A 24,780-nucleotide genomic window follows, 5' to 3' on the forward strand; every position below is an offset into this window, starting at 1 on the left:
TACCTCAATATATCTCTCATTGTATTTTAATACAGATAATCAATAAATATTTGTTGATTCATTGCAACACAGGTCTACCTTTCAATTCCACTCCTTGACTTACACTGTTTTCTTCAATGCTTATCTATTATTTCTCCTACCTATCCTTTGTCTTACAAGGACAAAACTACAAAAGAGAGGCTGAAGATAGGAGCTTTGAAGGGTATTATATCCTCTTTGTCTTCCTGCAGCAAAACTTGTTTAAATATGTAAAAAGAAAAGAGAAAAAAATGAAATTTATACCTTTAGCACATGTCTTTCAAAGTAAAACAACCAACATTTCACAAGAGATTAGCTACCTTTGTTGGAGAATATGCTAAGGGAAAAGCCGAGAGAATAACACTTGTGAACTTATGGATTGCTTCCTTCTCAAAGGATATAAACAACTCCATCAGTCTTGGTCCCAAATACTCCCAAAATCTGCACTCATGATTTGAGACTTTATGCATTCAAACATATTTTTACCAATCATGACTTCTATCTATCCAAAAGCATTTTTCAGTGCCAGAAAGAGTTTATGATTAGAAATCCATTCTTTTAAGAATAGTTATACTGCCTAAATAACTCCAGATGTTTTGTTTTGGTTTTGGGTTAAGGGGTGGGAGCAGGAGAGCAGAAACCAAAATGAGAACTCTCCTTATTAGCAATGTTTGCCATTCCATCCTAAATGAGCCCTTTCTTAAATTTCTGCTTAGAGGTTCCAAAATTTAAACTATGACACTCATGTGTAATGCCAAAATGTGAGTATTTAGATAGGATTGTTACTAAAAAAAAAGTGGCTTGTGGATAGCTTACATCTAAATTATTTTTACAAATCCCAATCATATGAAACAGGAGTTGCTTCCTGCATTTGTAATGAATTTGCCAACAGTATGAGGCACTATTTAGAGACAGCTGTTTTTGATAGAAGAACAAATTTTGGAATGACAAATTCCATATTTTTTGTAGTTGTGCACCTGCTGATTACAATTTGGTCTCAAATTCTACCTAAATGTACAATGTCTTAAAACATATATTTTCACACTGTATATAAGATATAGTCAGTTTTCTGAAATATTCTGATTACTCACTAGTGCACTGCACAGACTCACAAGGAATTTTATGTTGCCCTGCCCTCTCTCTTCAATGTGTATGCCAATCCCATGGAAGATTTCGAAATAAAAAGACACAACATCAGCTCATGGTAATCCATTCCTAACAACTGTTACAGCAAGGAAAAGTTTCTCCACCTAATTTTAATCAACTCTGCTACAATTTAAGAGCATTTTCTCTTGCTCTGTCTTCAGGAAGAATTGATCACTCTTAGCCATGATGCTCTATGCTAGGAAGAATAATCTGTAAGACGAATGCCATGATCTAATTAAAGTAATGAAGAAAGCAAAAGTTAGGAAAAGGGCAAAGTCCTCTGGTTAGGAAAGTTTTTACTCCATTCATTCCAATCCTATAAGTACATAATGAAGGCTTTCTGTGTTAAAAATATGATGGGCAATAGGGATATAAAGAGAAAATCATCTCTTTCAAAAAGTTCACAGTCTTGGAAACACTTATACCTAATTTAGAGGTCCAAATACAGGGGCCAGATTGGCCGGTTAATCCATGAAGTGGCCAGCTATATAACGGAAGCACTTCAAATGGTGGACTGGAGAACATACGCCCAGCCGAAAGGCAGCTACCACTTGACATCAGCAGATTGAAGTTAAGGGGTAATGCAAGCTCAGTGGTCTTATAGCTTCTGATTTTTTGAGAAGACAGAAATTTGGAGGAATGAGCAATTTAACTGCAGAAATCAGGGAATGTTTAGCAAAAGAGCTAACACTTGAGTTGAGTGCTAAAGGTTAAGCAAAGCTTACCAGGTGTGAATGTAAACGGTTTATTTTCTGTGGCTACAGGCTAGGGTGGAAAGTGGGGAGTGGTAGGAGAAGCAACTGGAGAGGCAGGGAGCCACGTATAAGCCAAATTGTATGCACAGAACATGAGAAGCTACTGAAGAGTGTAATGTGACTCCACCTCACAGAAGAGCAGAATTTCTCTGTCTTCAGGAAACTTTACCAAACTGTCACACAGTGAAATTTCAAGATTTGATAGACATATAAAGAGGCAGGCACCTTGCTTTTTATCTATAAAGCTAGACTGGGCATTGCCATATCTAAACACTCCCTTAAGCCTCTAACTATTGAGACATCTAAGTGCTTATATGTAGCCGCAATGGCTGTGTAAATAGACAGCAGCCAATTTGCCCCATGAAGAAGAATATACCAAACCTAGAAAGATTTTGGGAGATCTACCATCCCCAGATGTTTGCCCTTTACTCTTGGCAAGCGTAAAAAAGTATTAATATCTTATTCATTGCTAAAATGACTTAGAGTTACAAAACCTCTTGATATGTATTATTTCCAGCCACCTAAGAGACCCTCAACTCCCTATTTTCTACTTTGTCAGGGTTTATAGCACATCCACTGTAGCCAACTGTATTCATATTTTAAATTCCTTTCTTTATACTAAACAAATTCATCTTCAAAAGTTCTAAAATCTAATTCAGGACCACATACAAACCAGCACCCCTATTTTCTTCATCTTCCTAACCCATTAGTCAATTCTATCTTACTTGCAATTCATTAATGAAAATACAATCAACTCTAATACAAAATTAATACATACTATGTTTCAGAAAGGATGATTGTTTTTGCCAAAGAAAATTCCTAGTCTCCAGTTAGGAAGGAGGAAAGAAAACTACATTGGGCCCTGTTGCCTAAGCCTTTCATTCAATGAACCTCACAACAAGATAGGTATTATTGTTCCACAAGATAGATATTATTATTCTCATTTTCACTGACAAGAAAACCGAAGCTCTGATTAGTTAACTTGCCCAAATAGCAGGTAATAAATGACATAAGTTTGGTCTGCAGCTGGATCTGTTTGGAAGCCACAGCTTCCAAAACTATGTTCCTTCCACTAAACCATATAGCTTTAACTGCTATTTCTAATAATAATAATCATAATACTGTTCTTCTACCTTATATTTGTATAGTACAGCATATCTTTCAAATCATTTTCATCTATAATATTTCTCTAGGTTCCTAAAACTATCCTTCAAGAAAATTTAGGCAAAAGCGGAAAAAAAAGATGAGTAACCTAACAGAGATGTGACTATTGGGCACAATAATAGCTAACAGCAGCTATATTTATTGAATACTTAAGCTAAACATTTTACAAGATGTTGTCTCATGTAATCCTCATTATAATCCTGTGAGACAGGAATAACAATATCATCTCTTTTACAGATGAAACAACAAGCCTCAAGGAATTCTGTAGTTTATTCAGCTAGGAAATGGCAGCGCTGGAATTAAAATTCAGGTGTTGGTAGGCTCATAAGCCCATGTTCTTATCTACAACAGTATACAGTACTGCCTCCCAAAACTGCAGTGCTCTTTATAGAATATTATGCTTTTACTTAATTAAGTTAAACTAAAATTAGTCAGAATTGTAAACTGAAATTAATGTCAGTCTGCATTCCCAAACCCACTACTGAATGAAAGTAGTAGAAGCAGCAAACAGGTGGCAGGAAAATATCTACTAGGAATTTAAATTTTTCATTGAGTAATTGACACACAGATAACCAGAAATACAATATAATTTGGGGAAAAACTAAACCATCAAGATCCCAAGATTATCTTCTTTGGGACAAGAGACATTACCCTGATCATTTAACAAATGAACCCACTATTCCAACATACATTGAAAATCAAAAACATTATTTTTTCCTTTTATTTTTAGTTGATACATAATAATTGTACATATTTATGGGATACAGAGTGATATTTCAACACAGGTATATAATGAGTAGTGATCAAATCAGGGTAATTAGCATACCCATCACCTTAAACATTTAGCATCTTTGTGTTGTGAACATTCAAAATCCTCTCTTCTAGCTTTTTGAAAATACACACTAAACTATTGTTAACCATATTCACACCACAATGCTACAGAACACTACAATTTATTCCTCCAATCTAGCTGTAACTTTATATCCATTAACCAACCTCTCCCTATTCCCTCCCCTACCTTTCCCAGCCTCTAATATTTAATCACAATTCTACTCTTTACTTCTGAGCTCAATTTTTTTTTTTTTTTTTTTTTTTAGCTCCCACGTATGAGTGAGGACATGTGGTATTTATCTTTCTGTGCTGACTTATTTCATTTAACATAATGGCCTCCAGGAAAAACATTATTTTTAAAATTTATCCTTGAAATAGTAAAAAATAGCCAGAATGGAAAAGCTCTACCCCAGTTTTTTCCTAGGTTGACCAGGGTATATTCATAAATATTTTTAAAGTTAGATTAAAATGCTGAAGCCATTACTATGGCACTGGTTTTGGGAGGGGTGGGCGGAATGCTGGAGCCAGGACCACCAACTTCCTGATGTTCATTTCTGCAGCTCCTTTCTGTATACTCACAAAATTGTACCATGCATACTCTGTTGTCATATAGTCACACTTGTTTTTAATCATGATTACCACAGATTGAAATATATGTGAAAAAATAAATATTTTTAAATAATCAAAAATGCTTTTAATAAAATCTTTGTGTATATTATTAGTACTGTGAAACTAAATGACATTGCTTTTAAATACACAGCAGCATAAGAGAAATAGCCTTAAGTTAGAGAGAAATGTTAAAGGAGAAGACTCATGAAGGCATTTTTATTCTGAGAATAAAATAAATTTCATGGTGATACTGAACAATGTAACAGACAGAAATCACCTATCACAAAGCCGTGTAATTATTAAACGCTATCAAGAATATGTTCATGCAAATTATCAATGTTTGAAAAATTCAAAACACAACTGCTGAGTTTTTATAGTATTTGTTAGACCTATCTCTAGCCTCACAATACTAGAAATAAAACCAATTCAGTTTGCTGAAAAAAATCTTTGAAGCAAATGAAATAACATTCCACGGAGATTCCAGGAGAATAATAATTTTTAAAGCTATTTTTAAATATTTGTTAAAATGAAGTTTCAGAAAACGAAAATAGCAAAAAAATGAAAGGCTTTGAATAGCTTTTGGTGAGTCATAGGAAGAAAAGCAAATCCATCTGCATTCCATAAACTAAGAGTTTTTATCTAGAACTTCCAATAAGTATTAAATGAGAAACAACTCTGAAGGGTTAACACCTAGTACCCATTTTTAAAACCTAGTCTAGGGTGGCTATTTTTGGAAAAACATTCATTAAACTGTTCTTTAAACCACAAGCACAGATGAATTTTTTTTTTGGTAACTAATGGGCTTGCAAGGTGTTTAAAAAAAAGAGAATATTCTGAATCCTCTAGAAGAATAAAGAAGGGGCAATTACAGAATACAATATTGATCAAAAGCAGTTGAAATATAGCAGTACTGAGCAATATGAGAAGAGAAATGTGAGTATCTGAATCCTAATTTGTTAGAATCTAAGCAAAGAATTAAGTATCATAGCACTTAAAAACCTACGATCAATTTATTCTCATTAATTGGGCTCAGAATTAAGAACACAGTAATATTCTTCAACCTTGAGTAATATATGGACCTTATTAAAGGTTAAAAATTCAGTTACTGAATATTGCCTAAATAATTTTTATTAAAATGTTATTTAAATATATACAAATATAAAAATTATAAACTTTGTATGGTTGTAGTTCTAATATAACTAAAATAAAATTACAAGTTGAAAACAAACCTTATTCAAATTGGCACTGATTCACTATGACAGATGATGGTACTTGACTGAAACTAAACTGCTATTTCCAGTATGAAACTGGTGCCGACTGCCTTGGTGTAGGTTTCTTGGAAGTGAGGAGCCTATAGTGAAATGCATTCTCTCAACATTTTTCTCTATTCAAATTACAGTCATCCCTCGCTATAGGCAGGGATTGGTTCCAGGAACCCCCTCACCACCCACCCCCCAAAATACTCAGCATCTGAGCATACTCAGGTCTGGGCATACCCAGGTCAGGCAGAACCTGCCTATACTTGAGTTCCATGTCACCCAAATGCTCCACATTTGGTTGAAAAAAATTTGCATACAAGTGGACCCTCACAGTTCAAATCCTTGTTGTTCAGGGTCAACTGCACGTGAAATTGTTATTCTTATAACTAACTACACTCTTATATCTCCTGATAGGGCCCTGAAGATTCTTTCACTCTTGACAAAAGAAATAGATTGGTGAGGAGCACACCACATCACTACTAATCACTTACTTACTGGCTCTTGTTCCTAGGGCTAAGGATTTTGGTAGGAGGGAATGCTACTGAAATGGACTCCCCGAACTCAGGAAGCAATGGGAGGAGCCCAGGGGGAAGCTGAGTCCAGGTGGTAGCAGTTAACTGCCAAAAGCAAAGTGGGCATGGTGATCCTAACAGGCAGCAAGGTGGATAAGAGATATTGGGTCACCTCAGAATTTGTTGTGAGAGGCAGACATCCCTGTCTATATTTGATTAATCACACTCAAGTATTCAAATCAACAGGCAACCCACTAAGATCTGTTTTGATTTAAATACCCAACACTTAATAACTCCAGGTCTAGTAAGCCAGTACCATTCAAGTTTCTTGAATGAAGGGGAGGCCAAATCCCTTTTGGCCATTTACCCAGGTAATTATGAACTGGCAAAAGGGAAATACCCACACCTCTTATGATGATTACATACTGGGTTAAAGTTAACATCAATTCTTAGGAATTAGGAATACCACAAGTCCATCAGTTGGACTGACAATTTATGAGGATCATATATAGGAAATGGAGTTCTAATTCAACCTCTTCTCACAGTAGTCATCTTAAAAACTCAAACACATCCTAGTTTTCAGATAGTCCCAAATACTGCCAGAATCCCCACAATGGCTCTCTGGTTCAGGAAGAATGACTATTATGGTAAGAAGCACAAAGTGGAAGCTGATCAAAGTCTTTTTCCTTATCAAAATCACTGCATTTCCAGGGGGAAATTTTCTCAAATTTATAAAGGAACAGTGAAATGTTGTTATGTGACAAAGGCGTAACAGATTCTGGGCAGGGCACCCCTTGCATGAATAGCCAGTGTACATACTGCCCACCTTCCTCTGCTTTCTTACTGTTCAGACAATTTAAAAGATGTCTCCATCTAAAATGATGTTGTACTGAACCTGTGAAAAGCTGCAATGAATACAGATGGCCATTTTAGGAAGCAACTAAAATAATTATTTCTTTTCGAAAAACAGCTCCTGGCTTGCTACTAGACCCTAGCAAAAAGTGAATAGAACATTATGTGACAATGCAGTCTAGCTGCCCATCATTAGTTATTACTGTATGTATGTAACTCTAAATTCCAGCAGGCCCAAATGGGCTCTGAAGGCACAATTAAGTTGCATATCAGATCAATTATGCCTCTTATAAACATACTCTTACTACATGCCACCTCTCCTTCAATCTGTACCTATGGCTTCATGTTGAGTACCCTATGCCCAGCAAGCTTGAGAGAGGAAAATGCCTGGTTACAGAAGGACCTGAACAACTATGTTAGCACCAGCTGCAAATGTACTATTGCTATATAACAACCGCATTCAGGGGTGATCGTGAGAATTAGCTGAGAGGAGAAATGCTTCCTGCAAGGCTTACTTAGAGTAGTACATGTCATTGTTCACTTTGCTTAAAAATAGGCTACCTGAGGTCAGTACTACATGGTAATTTCTGCAGGTCTAATAGACTGGCTGAATGATCAAGACTTGGGAGGAGCACGTTAGGATGATCAGTGACAAGGTGATTTGGGAAAGGGACATTTGGATAAGTCTCTGGGAATGGAAAAAGCACCTGAGAGTATCTGTGTTCCATGTGACTGCTCAACAAAACTACCACAACTGAGAAGAAGCTCTTAATAAGCTGATGGACAGGGTGCCTGTTATTGAAAGAGTGGGCCATTTCCCTTGCCTAGTCAATTCGGCACTTGGCTAAGTGGTAGTGGTGACAGGGATGGTGCCTATACGTGTGCTCAACAACAGGGATTTCCTCCCACCAAGGCTGACGTGGTTCATTAAGTGTCCCTACATGGTATACTCCTCCAGATAAATCCTTTACCTCATAACGGATAGACCCCAGTGACCCTTTTCATCCTAGAGAGGTTAGCAAATTGTCCTCTTCAGAAGAGACATTTATTCTGTGTTTGGATGTGACTTCCCTATCATGCTGCTACCAACACTACCATTTGTAGACTTACTTGTGCACTAGCATGATACCCCACTTAACAGTGCCTCTGGTGAATAAAATCACTCCCCAACGAAAGTAAGGCTGGTGACCAAGGGCTTTTTTGGTCTTAACAAGTACTCTTCCCATCTTTCAGAAGCAGCAGGCTCACACAACGGTGAAATGGCCTATGAACAAAGACAAGGCTCTAGATGGGAGTTAGCACATTGGGAGACTGGGCTATTGCTAGAGAATGCAGCTTATGAGCTGAACCAGCACTTTTCTAATTGGGTAGTAGACATGGTACTTCTCACAACTATAGCTAATGACCTCTGAAAATTGTGCTTGCTGTCTCTAAGACAGAGAACTAGTAAAGGTTTTGTGCCCAAGAAAAGAATGTGTCTACCAGGAAACACAATAATAGTGCCTCTGAATTGGAAGCTGAGATTGCTGTGTGGCTCATCATGCCAGAAAAAGTCATAGAGAGGTCTAAATAGAGTGATATATCCGCTACCGAGAGGGTATATCGATACTGTAACAGTGGGAGCCAGAATGAGCACAGGTAGCAAATGCTCTTGAGAGTGCCTCCATAGTAAAGTGTAATAAAAGATGACTACAGTTTCTGTATAGGCTGTGCCACCAATGGCTTAACCTTTTAGGATGAAAAAGGCATGAATCAACCCATCAAACAAAGGACTGCTGCCAACTGAGGTCATGGCCATTTGCAGAAATAATCCAAATTCCTTATTTGGTGTGTATATTAGCTAGAATCTAGTATTACTGATTTTGAGACAAAAATCAAAATAACAGTTTAAGCAGTAAGAAGTATATTTCTTTCTCATGTAAAAGAAGACTGGAGATAGGCAATACAAAACTGTGTGGAAATTCCACAAAGATATTATGTTCCTTCCTACTCTTCAGTTTACCATACATAAAAGGTGGCGCTCAAAAAGGGCTTCTAGTGATCCAGCCACCACATTAACATTCAAAGCAACAGGATGAAAAAGAGACAAAGAAGGATAGATCCCTCTGAGGAGACTTCCTAGAAATTCATACACTTCCACCAATATTTTTTTTTTTTTCTGGCCAGAAATTGGTTACACAGTTACACCCAGCAGTAAGAGAGGCAAAGAAATGTAGTCCCTTATCCCTGAATAAATTCAAGGTTCTCTTACCAAGGTGGAAAGAGAAAAAAGTTGAGAAAGGCCACCAGCAGTCTCTGTCACGGTGTGTCAATAGTTATTGGTGTTTCCTCTGCTTTATCATTTCCTCTGTCTATACAGGTGTATGGTAGTGGATAAATTAACCATTTAGCCCACAGGTTGAAGACTGTAAGAACTGGACCACAAAATTAGAAGACTGACACAACTCAGAGGTCCTAGACATGAAGATGAGTTATCTCTTTGGAGAGGTGGTATGACTGATTAATTACACCATTTAAGCTGGTGTATCTTTTAAATTGTTTATATGGTAAGAAAGGGAAGGGAGGCAGTAAATTCAAATAAGGAGTGTCCTGCCCAGAATCTATTCCCACTTTGTCTCATAACAACATTTCACTTTCCCTTTAGGGAAATTCCTTTTCTTTATTCTGTGAGGTCTAAGCAGGCCTGAAATACAGTAGTTTACTTCCCAGTTGTCCACAGAGGTAGCCAAGACCCAGGCAGGGCCAATCATGGTATACCTTTTGCCCATAAAGGAACTGATCTGGTTTAGGTTTAAGATGCCAGAAAGGCCAAATAGACCCTCTCTCACAGGACTTTTAACCTTGAGCCATTAAAGAAGGAAAGGCAGCCAGGGCCACACAGCTGACAGCAGTGCTGTAATGCAGAGAGACCGTCTGTAAATTCCTGCCACCGACTTCCCCAGAGCATCCCTAGTTCTCATTCTTCGTAAAGCCTGATTAGCTCCCCCTTGCTTAGGTAATCCAAAATCGATTTCTTTGCTTGCAACTAAACAATGCTGATACAATTCTACACTCCCTCTCTGAGAGATAAGAAACCCCTATGGCCTTAAATCTCACCTGTACTGAGTACTTACTTCCAACTCTAGCTCCCCGTGTCTACCTCCCTTGGGAGCACCTGATCCACTCCTAACTGTATTTTCGACATCTCCACATGCCACAAACACCGCAAGTTCAACAAATCTACAAAATTTCTTCCTAGACTCTGCACCTAAACATACTTCTGGTATCTCAACATAATTATTCAGCATATTTTCAATCTTCTGTTGTTTTACTCTCACAATTCATGAATGTACCTCGAATCTATTCTCTCCACTTCATCTCCACCACCACCGCCTAAGTACATACCACACTCTCATCATCCCTCTATTACCAAGAATGTCTCCATTTTCAAGGCTCAAGTCATCTCATTGAGACTTTCTTGATACATTGGCCCCTGCCCCACCAACCCACTCTATTCTTTCTGTCTTCATTTTACTTGGAAACACTTTTATCCCAACATACGTAACATTTTATTGCACTTATTGTTTTACACATCTATCTCCCTTATTTGAATACAAATCCTGGTGAGGGGGAGGCGGATGTGGTTCAGTGTCTGGTGTTCTTAATATCCCCCAATAACTAGCATAGTACTTTGCCATTAAAGGACACACTCAACTAGCTTCTGAAAGAAGAAATGAATAAACCATCGTGGTATTCTGCCAGGTTTTCCTGCCTCAAGGTTTTCTTTTGTGCAATTCACAACCTCTACAGCTGCCAAAGTCAGCTTTCAGGAAGGCACATCTGCTCAGGTCTCTCTATGACTTAACCTTTATGGTCTCCACTGACCTTAGGATAAAATTAGATCTTCTTAAAATGACATAAAAAGCTCTTCAAAATCCAGCTTCAATCTTTTCTTTTGCTTTATAAATCAATGTGATTTAGTTCATAGAAGCTTTATTCACAGTAGCCAAAAATAGAAACAATCTAAATGTTCATTTAAGTCGAATAAATAAACAAATTGCTCTATATCCATTCAATGGAATACCCTTCAGCAATAAAAATGAAATATAGTTGTTTTATATATTTTATCCAGTTTTCTGGAAGGGCATTTCTAGCATCAGTTATTCTATCGTGACAGAAGAAGAAATTTCCAACCTATCTTTTTTGCTTCATCCCATTTCAGCCTACACCAAATTATAAATTTCCTAGAGTTTGCCAAGCAATTCCTTGTGTCTTAATTTCTTTTCCTGCCTCAGTCATCTCCTTTCCATCCAATATGACCCAACTCATCTGCCACCTCATGTTTGGAAGTCTTTTTTTTTTTTTTTTTTTTGAGACAGAGTCTCGCTCTTTTTGCCCTGGCTAGAGTGCCATGGCATCAGCCTAGCTCACAGCAACCTCAAATTCCTGGGCTTAAGTAATCCTTCTGCCCCAGCCTCCCGAATTGCTGGGACTATAGGCATGCACCATCATGCCCGGCTAATTTTTTTCTATAGATATTTTTTAGTTGTCCAGATAATTTCTTTCTATTTTTTAGTAGAGACAGGGTCTCACTCTTGCTCAGGCTGGTCTCGAACTCCTGACCTTGAGCAATCCTCCCGCCTCAGCCTCCTAGAATGCTAAGATTACAGGCGCGAGCCACCTCGCCCGGCCTGGAAGTCTTTAATTTTCTCTAGAGAAAGATGTTTTTCTGCCTCTCTGTCTCTACAGCATATTGTTCACACATACTACAGCTAGTATCTCAAGGTACTCTATTCACATGTCTCCCTATTAAAATGAATTTCTAATAATGATTAGAAAATAATTAATTAATAACTAATAATTATTAACATATAGGCACTTATAATATGTCAGGTACTCAGGTACTGTTCTAAGCACTTTATCTATATTAACTCATTTAATCTTCATTAAACCTTACGATATAGGTACTAATATTACCCTATTTCACAGATGAGGAAACTAAGGTGCAGAGAAGTTAAGTAAATCACCTGAGATCACAAAGCCTGGTAGTGGTAGAGTCAGAATGTGAACCCAGTTTGGTTCTAGAACTCATGCTCACTATACTGTCTCTCATAAATTCCTGGATGGCAGCTGCAGTGTCTTATTCTTGTTTGTACACCCATGCCCAGAGCACCTCAAATATTTGCAGAATGAATTAAAATTTATAATTTTCTCTTAGTCATCCAAGAAAAAGTTCTCCATAAGCAATGTAGGTTTCAGTCAGTAATTACAGAACTGAATCTAGAAACGGTCTTTCATAAACATGGAAGAGGCTAAAATTAAATTTCTAATAATAAATTCAAAGAACTCTGAAGAATTTTACCATGCAGAAAAAACTAATAAGGTTTTTAAAGTAGCCAAGTAACTGTAGTGAACTCAGGAACAAAATGTCTCTACCAAGGAGTCAATAACCCCTAAGAAAAGAGACTGAATATCATAATTTGTCCCTAATAATTGCATACTAAATTAATCCCATCTATCTAAATCTGAAAGAGAGAGGAGAGTGTTTTGAAGGCAAAAGCAAAAAGACAGAGTGAAACAAAAATTTCATTCTGAAAGCCAAATCTGTCAAGAGTAATCAATGAAAATAAATAAAGCCACATTACTTAAAGAATCAACTAAGTTTAAGCAACAAAAAAAATTTAAGCAATTCTACATTGGAAAAAGTATTAGTCATCACCTTTGAAACAAATATCTTACATATGATATTAAAAGCATTTCAGTTCTTGACAGTAGGTAGTATATGAAATGAATTTGCAAAAGCTAAAAGTACTTAATTTTAATGATTTATACAGAAATTAAAGTGATTAAAAATTATATATATAATTACATTTAATTAGAGAGGTAGTAGTGAACCATAGGGTACAAGTAGTACTGGGAGGAAAGGGGCCATTGAGGCACTGTTGCTACCTTCAGCTTCTCCCATACTACCAACCTATGTCACACACCTGGGCCATCCTACATATCTCTGTCCAGCTTGGACAGGTCCATAATCTCTCATCCAAAGCCCTTGAAACCAAACCAAATGTCTTTCAGAAATCAAAATTTTTCTGATTTTAGGAAGGTGCATTTTCTCCAACACTCCAGCAGAAACTGGGCCAGTACCCTGTAATCAAATGCATTAATATTTCTGCAACAAAATGAATGAATATTCACATTAAGTGGGATAAACAGAGACTATAAATAGTCTCACATCAGTTCAGGTCAGATTTATTAGCCTGAAAAAACACTCTGTTTTCTGAATTGTTAAGATTTTTAAATTGTGAGAAAAGAACTATAGACGTGTATTACCGAATTGCATTCAATCTATTCACTCTCTGCTTGAGAAATGACAATGGCTGGCCACATTCAATTCCAACACTAATTTTTAGATTAGTCTAGAATTGGTAACACCATTGGCAATCAAGGAGTCAAACTCCTTACTTCATTGCTTAGGAAACTAAAGCCCAGAGATGAAATGACTTACCTGGGGTCACACAATTAAGTACTAACAAAAATGAAACCAGAACACATAGACATCTAGTCTCCAAGGTCTACTACTTCTCTCTCTCTCTCTTGATTTGAAGTGCTTTTTTTTTTTAGCTGTTCAAAGTTGCAAAAATAATATAGAGTCCTAGGTACTCTTTGCCTAGCTTCATCCAGTGGTGATATCATTTACACCTGTAGTACAATACCAAAAAAATTGACATTGATACATTAATGTTGACTAAACTACATACCTTATTCCATTTTCAGCATTTTTAGCCTTCATTTATTTTGTGTGTAGGTGAATATAGTTCTATGCCACTTTATCCTGTGTATAGATTCATGTAACCACCATCATAATCATGATTCCCAACTGTGCCATCACCATAATATTCCTGTTTGTACTCCTCCCTATTCTCCACATTGTCCCTGACTCTAGAAAACACTTATCTGTCCTCCACCTCTATAGTTTTGTCATTTTGAAAATGATATAAATTTTACATAAATGGAATCATACAATAAATATTTGAGATTGGCTTTTTAAAAAAATTGTGGTAAAATACATATACATAAAATTTACCATCTTAATCATTCTTAGGTGTATAATTCAGTAGCATTAAGTATATTCACTTTGTCGTGCAACCAATCTCCAGAATGTTTTATCTTGCAAACTGAAACTCTATACTTAACAACTCATTTTCTCCTCCCACCTGTCCCTAGCAACCACCTTTCTGTTCCTATACTCTGTTGCTCTAAATATGACTACTCTAAACACTCATAAGTGGAATCATACAAATCAAAAAAGTATTTATCCTTTTGCGACTGGCTTATTTCACTTAGCATAATTGTCCTCAAGAATCATCCATGCTGTAACATGTGTCAGAATTTTCTTCCTCTTAAAGACTGGATAATATTCCATTGTATGCATATACTACATTTTGTTAATCCATTCACCCATCAATGGACACCTGGATTGCTTCTGCCTCTTGGCTACTGTGAGTATTGCTGCTATTATTAATAACATAGCTATACAAATATTTCTTTGAGACTATGCTTTGAGTTCTTTTGGACATAAACCCAGAAGTGGAATTGCTGGATCATACAGTAATTGTTTTTAATTTTTTGAGGAAGGAGATTGAGTTTTTTCAGTCAAAATAATTCCTTTGAGATTCATTCAAGTTGTTGTATCATAGTACACTTCTTTTTATTGTTGAGTAGCATTTCATTATTACGTATGTACCACAGTTTGTTCAACCATTCACGACTGAATGACGTTTCTGTTGTTTTGTGTTTGGGGCTATTACAAATAAGCCTGCTATAAACATTTGTGTATAAACTTTGATATGGATGTAAGCTTTTATTTTTCTGGAATAAATGCTCAGGAATATGATTGCTGGGTTATATGATAAATGTATGTTTAATTGTATAAGAAATTGCTAAGCTGTTTTCCAGAGTGGCTGTACCATTTTATATTCCATTCAGCAATGTATGAAAAATCTAGTTTCTCTGCATCTTTACCAGGACTTCATATTAACAGTATTTTTATTTTAGCCATTCTAAGAGGTATATAGTTGTATTTTGTGATTTTTCTTTTTTCTTTTCTTTTTTTTTTTGAGACAGAGCCTTGCTCTGTGCAGTGGCATCATGACAGCTCACTGCAACCTCAAACTCCTGGGCTCAGGCGATACTCTTGCCTCAGCCTCCCCAGTAGCTGAGAATACAGACACTCCATAATGCTGGCTAATTTTTTCTATTTTCAGTAGAGACAGGGTCTTGCTCTTGCTCAGGCTGGTCTATAACTCCTGACCTCAAGCAATTCTCTTGCCTCAGCCTCCCAGAGTGCTAGGATTACAGGTATGAGCCACTGCTCCCAGCCTCATCCTGATTTTAATATGCATTTCCCTAGTGGCTAATAATGTTGAACATCTTTTCACAGGCTTACTTGCCACCTTTATACATTCTTCCTTTTGCCCATTTTCTAATTGTATTGTTTGTTTTCTTACTATGGAGTTTACAGGATTCTTTATGTATTCTGGATACAAGTCCTTCTTTGGATGTGACCTGCAAATATTTTCTCTCAGTCTGTGGCTAATTTTTTCATTCTCTTATATGGTCCTTTCACAAAGTTTTTAATTCTGATGGAGTCCAATTGCTTTCTTATATGAATTAAGTTTTTGGTATCACATCTAAGAACTGTTACCTAGCCCTAAGTCTTGAAGATATTCTCCTATATTTTCTTCTAAAAGTTTTATGTTTCACATTTAAATACATTTTGCATTGATTTCACAATAATCCATTTTACATTTTTTTTTTAATATTGTGTGAAGTTTAGGTCAAGGTTCATTTTTTTGCCTAGGATGATGATGATGTCTACTTGTTCCAGCCCCGTTTATTCAAAAGACTATCCTCCCTCCACTGAATTGCTTTTGTACTTTTGTTAAAAATCAATTTGGCATATTTATGTTGGTCTATTCTGGGTTCTCTATTCAGTTCCATTGATCTGTCAATTTCTCTGCCAATACCACACTGTTTTGATTAATGTGCCTATATAGTAAGACTAGGTATTATAGAATGATTCCTCCCCTCCTTTTTTTCAACACTGTTTTAGCTATTCTAGCTCTATTCAAGTTGCTCATTATATTTTATTGCACAGCTTATTGATGCTTTTAAGGTCCTCCCTATACCCAGTAGAGGTATAACAGCCTGGGAAAAAAGCAGAGAAAAAGAATCATGAAGGAAAAAATACGTAATATACTACCCTATAACGTTACTCATGTAATTTTTATCCATCCATCCTTCAATGAATCCCTTTATGAAAGGTTCCATACTATTCCAGGCCATCTTTAAATGTAGTAACTCATTAGACACAAGTCATTTGTTTCCTTCCATTAGATATTTGTAAATATATGTGTCAATTCATGAAGGGACAGGGTCCATGTTTTAGACTTCTTTATATCCCTCCATAAGCTTCAATCAACACTGAATCAATTAATTGAGGATTATTTATAGTTGTTTACAACAGAGAGACCCTAGAAAATTGAGACGAACAAGAGTAAAAATGAGCTCATTGCTCCATTGTTCCTAGTAATAGGATCATTATCTCACCAAATCTCAAGTTAGTTTTGTTTTGTTTTGTTTTGTTTTTTGAGACAGAGTTTTGTTCTGTTGCCCTGGGTAGACTGCAGTGGCATCATCGTAGCTCACTGCAAACTCAAACTCCTGGGCTCAAGTGATCTTCTTGTCGCAGCCTCCAGAGTAGCTGGGTCTATGGTGTACAAGCATGTGCCACGATGCCCAACTAATTTTTCTATTTTTAGTAGACATGGGGTCTTGCTCTTGGTCAGGCTGGTCTTGAACTCCTGAACTCAAGCAATCCTCCTGCCTCAGCCTCCAAAAGTATTAGGATTACAGGAGTGAGCCACCGTGCCCAGCCCAAATCTCAATATTTTTAATTTAATCTCACTTCTGAATTAAACTGTTAAACTGTTAAATCGCACTTCTGAATTAAACTTAGTATATATCTAGGCTGGTTTTCCCTTTTCTTGATGGCATGGCTTAGATAAAGAAAAGAAAGTAGCAAATAATAAATTATGGTGGTTTCCCTTTTCCCCCAGCTATTTGCCAATAATGTCACCATTCATTTAAATTTTAGGGCTATTAGACATGATTCATCCCTAACATACCATGTAGATTTACTCAAAAAGTAAATGGCCCAACGGATTAGAATATTGATTTAAGCAAATAATAGACACCCAAAATATAAAATGGGTCATTTTATAATTGTAAAAGAATTTAGCAAGTCCAACTTCCTATCATCCTAACTGCATCAACTACAAGGGATCTTTGTGCCCTTTGACTACCATGCCGAGAGCACCTTCCTCTTAATCATCAATGCTTTGCTGACAAGAGTTCAACAAATTATGGTGTACAGCATGTGAAATAATGTAGCTGCTTAATCCATGTTTTTAGTTATAATTTACAATAGCCACAACCTGGCCTAACCTCCCTGGATCAAATGCCTGCTCCTTTGCTAAAACAGATATATACAGTTGATAGATAAGATAGATAGATATCCCCTCCCCAGAAGTTTCTTTGTTCATTGGCTGTCTGTAAGTTTAGACTGTTTAAATAATTTGCAACACAGTGACAAAGGAAGTATAATAAAATTACATAAAGATCAGCTATTTCTTCTCTTATTAAATGGAACAATTCATATATGCTAGCACAACAATTTTGCTAAATCATATTTATTTTGTGCCTCTCCAATTCTTTCACTGTACTATGGGACTACTGGGCAGGGTAGGCTATAATCAGGAAAGTTTTGGAACCATTAGTCTCACAAGCTTTCGTCTAATGTGTCTCTGGCGGCCTCAGAAGGGATCTTCTCCAAACCCTCATCTGATGCTCTCACAACTTAGTAGATGAATTGCAAATCTCAGAAATATACACATTAATAAAGCTCTTTTTAGCTCTGCCCTTTTCACTTCAATGCTTTATTACAGGGACTATAATACTCACAATGCAATATACTACTATAACTCCCACCATTTATACTATCATTCCTATCACACACACAGAAACCTCCTACTTAATTATCAAAAATTAAGAAACCTCTGCCAGGCGCAGTAGCTCATGCCTGTAATCCCAGCACTTTGGGAACTGAGGCAAGAGGATTGCTTAAGGCCAGGTGTTCAAAACCAGTCTGGGCAATATGGCAAGACTCTTGTCTTTACCAGGAAAAAAAAAAAAATTAGCCAGGCGTGGTGGTGCACCCCTGTAGTCCTAGCCGCTGGGGAGGGTGAAGCAGGAGGATCTCTTGAGCCAAGAGTTTGAGGTTACAGTTAGCTATGATCATGCCACTGCACTCCAGCCTGGGTAAAGGAGCAAGACCCCATCTCAAAAAAAAAAAAAAGGAAAAAGAAAAATGAAGAAACCCCTCTTGGTTTTAGTGTTATGAGTACATGGTGTACTGAACTTGAACTTTGCTTGTGACAGTATGAACTGTTATACCACTTTGGAAAATAATTTAGTATTATCTTCTAAAGATGAACATATACCCAACAGTTACACTCCTGTATCTATATCCTCAAAACATGTACACCAAAAGACATGCAAACATATTCATAGCAACATTTTTCATAACACCAAAAAATGCAAACAACCAAAATACTGATTAAAAAAAGACTGTGTACCAGGCACGGGAGGTCACATCTATAATCCCAGCACTTTCGGAGGCTGAGGTGGGAGGATTGCTTGAGGCCAGGAGTTCAAGATCAGCCTGGGTAACACAGTGAGATCTTGTCTCCACAAAAAAAAGAAAAAAGAAAAGAAGATTGGGGTATATTCACACAACAGAATTTATTTAACACACTAGTGAAAAACTAATGAAATACAATTAAACACGCAACATGGCTGAATCTCAGAAACATTGAATTTTAAAAAGTCACAAAAAAGCTATATGCAATAAACTACCATATTTGTAAATTTTTTAAATGAGCAAAATTAAACATGTTGTTATTGTTTAGGGAAACATCCATGTAATTTTAAAAAGGAAAATTTTTTTTAAAAAACCAAAACAGGTCGGGCGCGGTGGCTCACACCTGTAATCCTAGCACTCTGGGAGGCCGAGGCGGGTGGATCGCTTGAGGTCAGGAGTTCGAGACCAGCCTGAGCGAGACACCGTCTCTACTAAAAATAGAAAGAAATTATCTGGCCAACTAAAATATATATAGAAAAAATTTGCCGGGCATGGTGGCGCATGCCTGTAGTCCCAGCTACTCGGGAGGCTGAGGCAGTAGGATCGCTTAAGCCCAGGAGTTTGAGGTTGCTGTGAGCTAGACTGACGCCATGGCACTCACTCTAGCCAGGGCAACAAAGTGACACTCTGTCTCAAAAAAAAAAAAAAAAAAAAAACCAAAACAATATAGTGGGAGTCAGAGAAATGGACTGGGGGATATATAGTTAGCTTCAACGGGACTGGTAAAGTTATAGTTCTCAAATTGGGTAGTAGGCTCATTAGTTTTATTAAGCCTTAACACATATACAAACCTAGGTGTGTGTGTTTTGAGTATGTGTCATCTAAAATCTCTAGAGAACTATTAATGTTCTAGCTACAGGACAAGTTTAGCCCAATCATAAAGTGTGACATTCTTGATAGTTGGCAACAATACTAACAAATAAAATCACTTTATTATTGCTATTTAACTTTTGAAGGAAGAAAATGACAGGTGTCTCATTAAAAAATTAAAGCAAGAGGGTAGACAAAGGAAGAGGATGTAGCTAAAAAAGGGCAACACGAGGGATCAATGTAGTGAAGAAAATGTTCTGTATCTTGACTGTATCAATGTAAATATCCTGCTTGTGATATTGTACCATAGTTTTTTGCAAGATGTTACCATTGGGAGAAACTCAGCCAAGGGTATAGTGGCTGGCTCTGTATTATTTCTTCCAACTGCATGTGAATCTACAACAATCTCAAAATAAGATTTTAATTAAAAAAAAAAGATCATTTTTGTCCTGGATTTCTCCACCTTGGCACTACTGACATCTTTGGGTACATGATTCTTTCTTGTGGGGCTGTTCTAGGCATCGTAGGGTAGCATCTCTGGCTTCTATTTACTAAATGCCAATAAAGTGCATGTATTCATGACAACCAAAAATGTCTCCATACATTGCCAAATGACCCCTGGGGCGCAAAACTGCCCCAGTTGAGAACCACTGCTCTAATCATAACAACCAAGAAAAGCTATGGAAATGTTCGTTGAAGGAGACTAAAGATACATGACAACTAAATGCAATCAATACCTGATCCTAGGCTGAAGAGGAAAGAATGCTATACAGGTCAATTAACAAAATTGGAATATGAATGGTAGATTAAAGCATTGTACCAATATTAAATATACCTAAGTTGATTACTGTAGTTATGTAAGAAAATATCTCTGTGATTAGTAAATACATACTGAAGTATTTAGGAGTAAAGGACCACAATGCATGTAATCTACCCTCAAGTGATTCAGAAAAATACATATAGATATACACACACATTAATAGGATATATATGTGTGTGTATACATATATGTGGGTATATGAGTGTGTTCTCTGTACTATTTTTATTCTTGTAACTTTTCTGTATAAGTTAATTACAAATCTAAAGGCGTGGGGTTTTTTTAAGTGAGAAAAGAGTTTTATAAACCCTAGTGGCATATTTCACAGCAGTAGTCCCGCATAAGTGATAAAAATTCCAACAGAATAATTACTACTGACTTGATAAATTCCTACTTGAAGCCCCAGACATTCACTGGAAAGAACTGTCTACCTTTAGCCTCTCTCCCACGCTTTCTGAAGGTGACCCCTTGAACAATGCATAACTGAAAATTAATCTATCCCACTTTTAAAAGACCATTTCTAGGAAATGACTCGAACCTACATCCCTGCTCGATCTCTCCACAGATCACTGAGCCATCTTCATCCTAGACAATTAAGAAACAAAATAGTGAAAAGTGTACAAGTGTTTCTCAAAAGAAAACCACTTGCCCACTCAGCTGAGCAAGAATGTTAAGTGGCCTAGAGAAGAGACAACATGCAATGCTTAGGAGGATTGAGAGAAGGAAGGGGTAAAAGGGGCCAGGAGCCAGTCTGAGTGAGATGGGATGAGTGTGCCAGCCAGAAAAAAAGGATTCGAGTAAGTGCGAGTGTGTCAGCGAGAGAGAGTAGCTCACCTGGCTGTGGTAAGCAGAGGGTGCTGAGTTCCCACCAGCTTCCGCACCTGCATAGCGATGTTGCTGAGCTCGTCACTCAGCAGGCAGCGGAGGCTCATGAAGGACGTGGGATAGCCCACGATCTTCTCCGCCTCTGACACCACCTGGTTCCAGTAGGCCGGGGACCTCGAGGACTGACCACGCCAGGAACCTACTGAGGAGATGGTGTCGAGGGACGGGGACCACCACCGGCGACGCGGGGGACCCGAGGCTCCGAGATAACGGGGCAAGCGCAACAGCTGCTGAAGGTTCATGGTTTGAGTGTAGGAGGGTCAGGGACCTGGGGGTGTCCGGAGTTGGCACGGGAAACAAGCCAGGGACAGAGGAGGAACTTGCAGGAACTAAAAGAAAGCGGCGATTCTTGACCCTCAGAGGAGGGTGGCTTCCTAGAGCCGTGACCAGAAACAAACTTTAACTGCTGCTTTCTGCAGTTACCCAGGATGGATTAACACCGGCCCCAGCTCAGCACTGCCCCCAACCACCCGGGGTAGAAACCACGGCCACTTCCTATATGGGGGACGCCATATTGGAGGCGTGGAATACGGCCTGCCGTAAAGACGGAGACGGGCTGTTAAGGGGCAAAGAACGCTCCCCACTTTACGGCGTTGCCGAGAACGCCCTGAAGGGGCGGGACTTTGGAAGTGAACTTCGGGAAGTGAGGTTCGCCTCCTCCCACTCCGTCTTCTGCCCCGCGAGCATCGACCGTGGCAGGGATAGGCTGTGGGCGGCGAGTGGTTCCCCTGCACCAGAAATCTGGGCCGAGTCCGGATCCATCATAGCGTTCCTGGCGCTCAGCACAGAATGGGCACGCGTAAATATTTGTGTCATGAACAAGGATCAGTGTCTGCCAAGTCTCTCTTCCAGTCTCCCCGGCCGCCCGTCAGGAAAGGCGTCGGGCGGAGGCGCCTGCTCCTCCTGGGAGCCTTTAGTCGCTGTCCGCCGCCGGCCTGTGGCTGGCCCTCGGGTTGCGTGGCTGCTGGAGCTGTGGGCCACGGCTCAGTGGTGGAACGCAAAGTCCCCAGGCGTGGGACTGTGCCCTCAGGCCCAACCATATGGAAGGCGGCGTGGCGCAGTGGAAAGGGGCCCTTTTCCCAAGGAATGTCGTCGGATCCACGTTCAAATCACCGGCCTCTTCGCCTAGCCTTTGTTTCCTCATGTGTACAGCCCTGGCAGAACCAGCCGTGCCTCCTTCCAAGGATGCGGAGAGGTTTAAATGAAAGGTTGCCTGCTCCCTTCCTCTCCTCTTCCTTTTTACGCCTAGCCCTGGAGCTCTACTCACCATCAAGGATTCAAAACTGTATCACTGAGCCGGGGCGGTGGCTCACGCCTGTAATCCCAGAACTTTGGGAGGCCGAGGTGGGAGGATCGCTTGAGGCTAGGAGTTGGAGACCAGCCTGAGCAACATAGGGAGACCTCCGCCCCTACAAAAAAATTAGCCAGGTATAGTGGTGACCTTAGACTGGAGGATCCCTTGAGCTCATGAGTTGGAGGCTGTGGTGAGCTATGATCAGGCCACTGCAGTCCGGCCTGGGAGACAGAGCAAGACCCTGTCTGAAAAACAAAAAACAAAAACCTATCACTTTTCACATACTAGCTCATGTTTTAGCTCATTTAATCCTAAAAACAACCCGGTTAAGTAGATAATGTTAGTATTCTCCGTGTTTTGTATGAGAAAACTGAGGCACAGCTGCGTTATCTAAGTTGTCTAATGCCACAGTAGGCAGGAATTGAACCCAGGCTATCTGGTTTCTGAATCCATACTCTTAACAACATTAGACTGTCTAAAATTAATAGGCTACAGTCCACTCTTTTCTCCTCATTGCTTAGGGGAAGCAGTCAATGTGATTATCCCTTCAGTAATGCTACCTATTATTTTTTTTTCAGGTATGTCTAGCATCTTGTCCCCTTTGTCATCACCCAAAACAAGTGTTAACAAACGCTTGTTAATAATAAAGGATATGTTACTCAGTTTTTATACTCTTAAAAATAGCTTGTAAAACTCTGTTCAACTTTAAAAATTCTTACAAATTTGTGGTTGATATTTTTTAAATTAGCATCATGCATAGTAATGGACCAGACCCTTGGGCTACATGTAAAATTGGGACTTAAAAAAGAAAATTAAAGGGTAATTGTTCACTTTAAAAAAAGGTGCTTTTCGCTACAAAAGGTTTAGCTTCATACTCACTTTGGCAAATTTTCCTTGTAATTTAAAAATTTGATTTCATCTACAAAAATTCAATTTAGGTATAACTTTTCAGGGACGCATTTTTTTAAAGTGAATTATACTTATAAGTATTAAACACAGTGTATGCCCTCAAAATAAGTAAGGTAAGCTGAAGTTTGAAAATAATTCCTGTGAACGAGATATAGTCTTGGCAATAAAATTCAGGTCTGTTCCTAGATGAAAATAAATGTGGAGAGTGAGATAATTTGCCATTTAAAAAAGTTCCAAGGCCTGAGCTTCTGGGTTATCCAAGGTGAAAGAAGTCATGAAAATATGAAGAGAGATAAAGACTGAATGTAATATATTGTGCACCTGAGGCTGTTTCTTCAGCATCATGGTACCTTAAGGGTAACTTTTCATGCAATTTCCTTAATACCAATTCACAGCATGTACTTTAATTTCTTCACAGAAGCCAAGTGCATTATTCTCTGGTCATACTCTATTAACCAAGTTTTTGATTATTCATGGGACTTTTGGTCCCATTTACTTTAAATAATCAGCACTTTCCTTTATACTTACAGTTAAAAGGTTGCATTGTACCTAATGATAATCGGTTTTTAGAAGGTTAAAATGGTATTTGTTCTTTAATCTTCCAGATAAATATATAATACCTTAAAGTCTTTATGATTAAAGAGATTTCTGAATTGGTAGTGACTTTTGGAGGAGCAGGGAGGAGGAGTGTCTGTGATTCTGCCCTTCCTCTGCCACTGATAATAGTCATTTTGAGGATGTCCATGAATGTAAAGAAAGAATACAGAAAAGTTTCTCAACTTTGGCATTATTGACATTTTGGAACAAATAATTCTTTGTTGGGGGAGGAAGTTCTGTCCTGAGTGTTGTAGGATGTTTAGTAGCATCCCTGACCTCTACCCACTAGATGTTAGCAGAACCCCGCTCCAAGTTGTAAGAATCAGGTATGTCTCCAAACGTTGCCAAATATCTATCTCAGGGGTGTGGGAAACACCAAAATTGCTTACTAGAATGCAGGGAAATGGGAGATGCTGAAAGAAAAAAGCAATATCCATCCATGACATTTACTCCTACAAAGCAGCAAAAGAAGTCCTGATGGTGAGTAGCCCTGCAGATTAGGGAGTGGTCACACCACAATCTGTGGAAACTTTCAGACATACACAAGGACTTCCCCTTGACGTTGTGATTGTTCTGGAGACA

At 38.2% G+C, this 24,780-nt stretch overlaps 1 protein-coding gene across 1 annotated transcript in view; it reads right to left on the bottom strand.

The window, feature by feature from the left end:
- The window catches only part of PDSS2 (decaprenyl diphosphate synthase subunit 2), a 221,700-nt gene extending 199,754 nt beyond the window's left edge, over positions 1-21,946 (bottom strand). Inside the window, exon 1 of the mRNA XM_045544118.1 lies at positions 21,348-21,946. Within this exon, the coding sequence (XP_045400074.1) occupies positions 21,348-21,640 (293 nt within the window). The 5' untranslated portion in view covers positions 21,641-21,946. The remainder of the gene's footprint in view (positions 1-21,347) is intronic.
- Positions 21,947-24,780: the final 2,834 nt, after the last annotated feature.

Source organism: Lemur catta, chromosome 2, assembly GCF_020740605.2.
Source record: "Lemur catta isolate mLemCat1 chromosome 2, mLemCat1.pri, whole genome shotgun sequence".
Lineage (NCBI taxonomy): Eukaryota > Metazoa > Chordata > Mammalia > Primates > Lemuridae > Lemur > Lemur catta.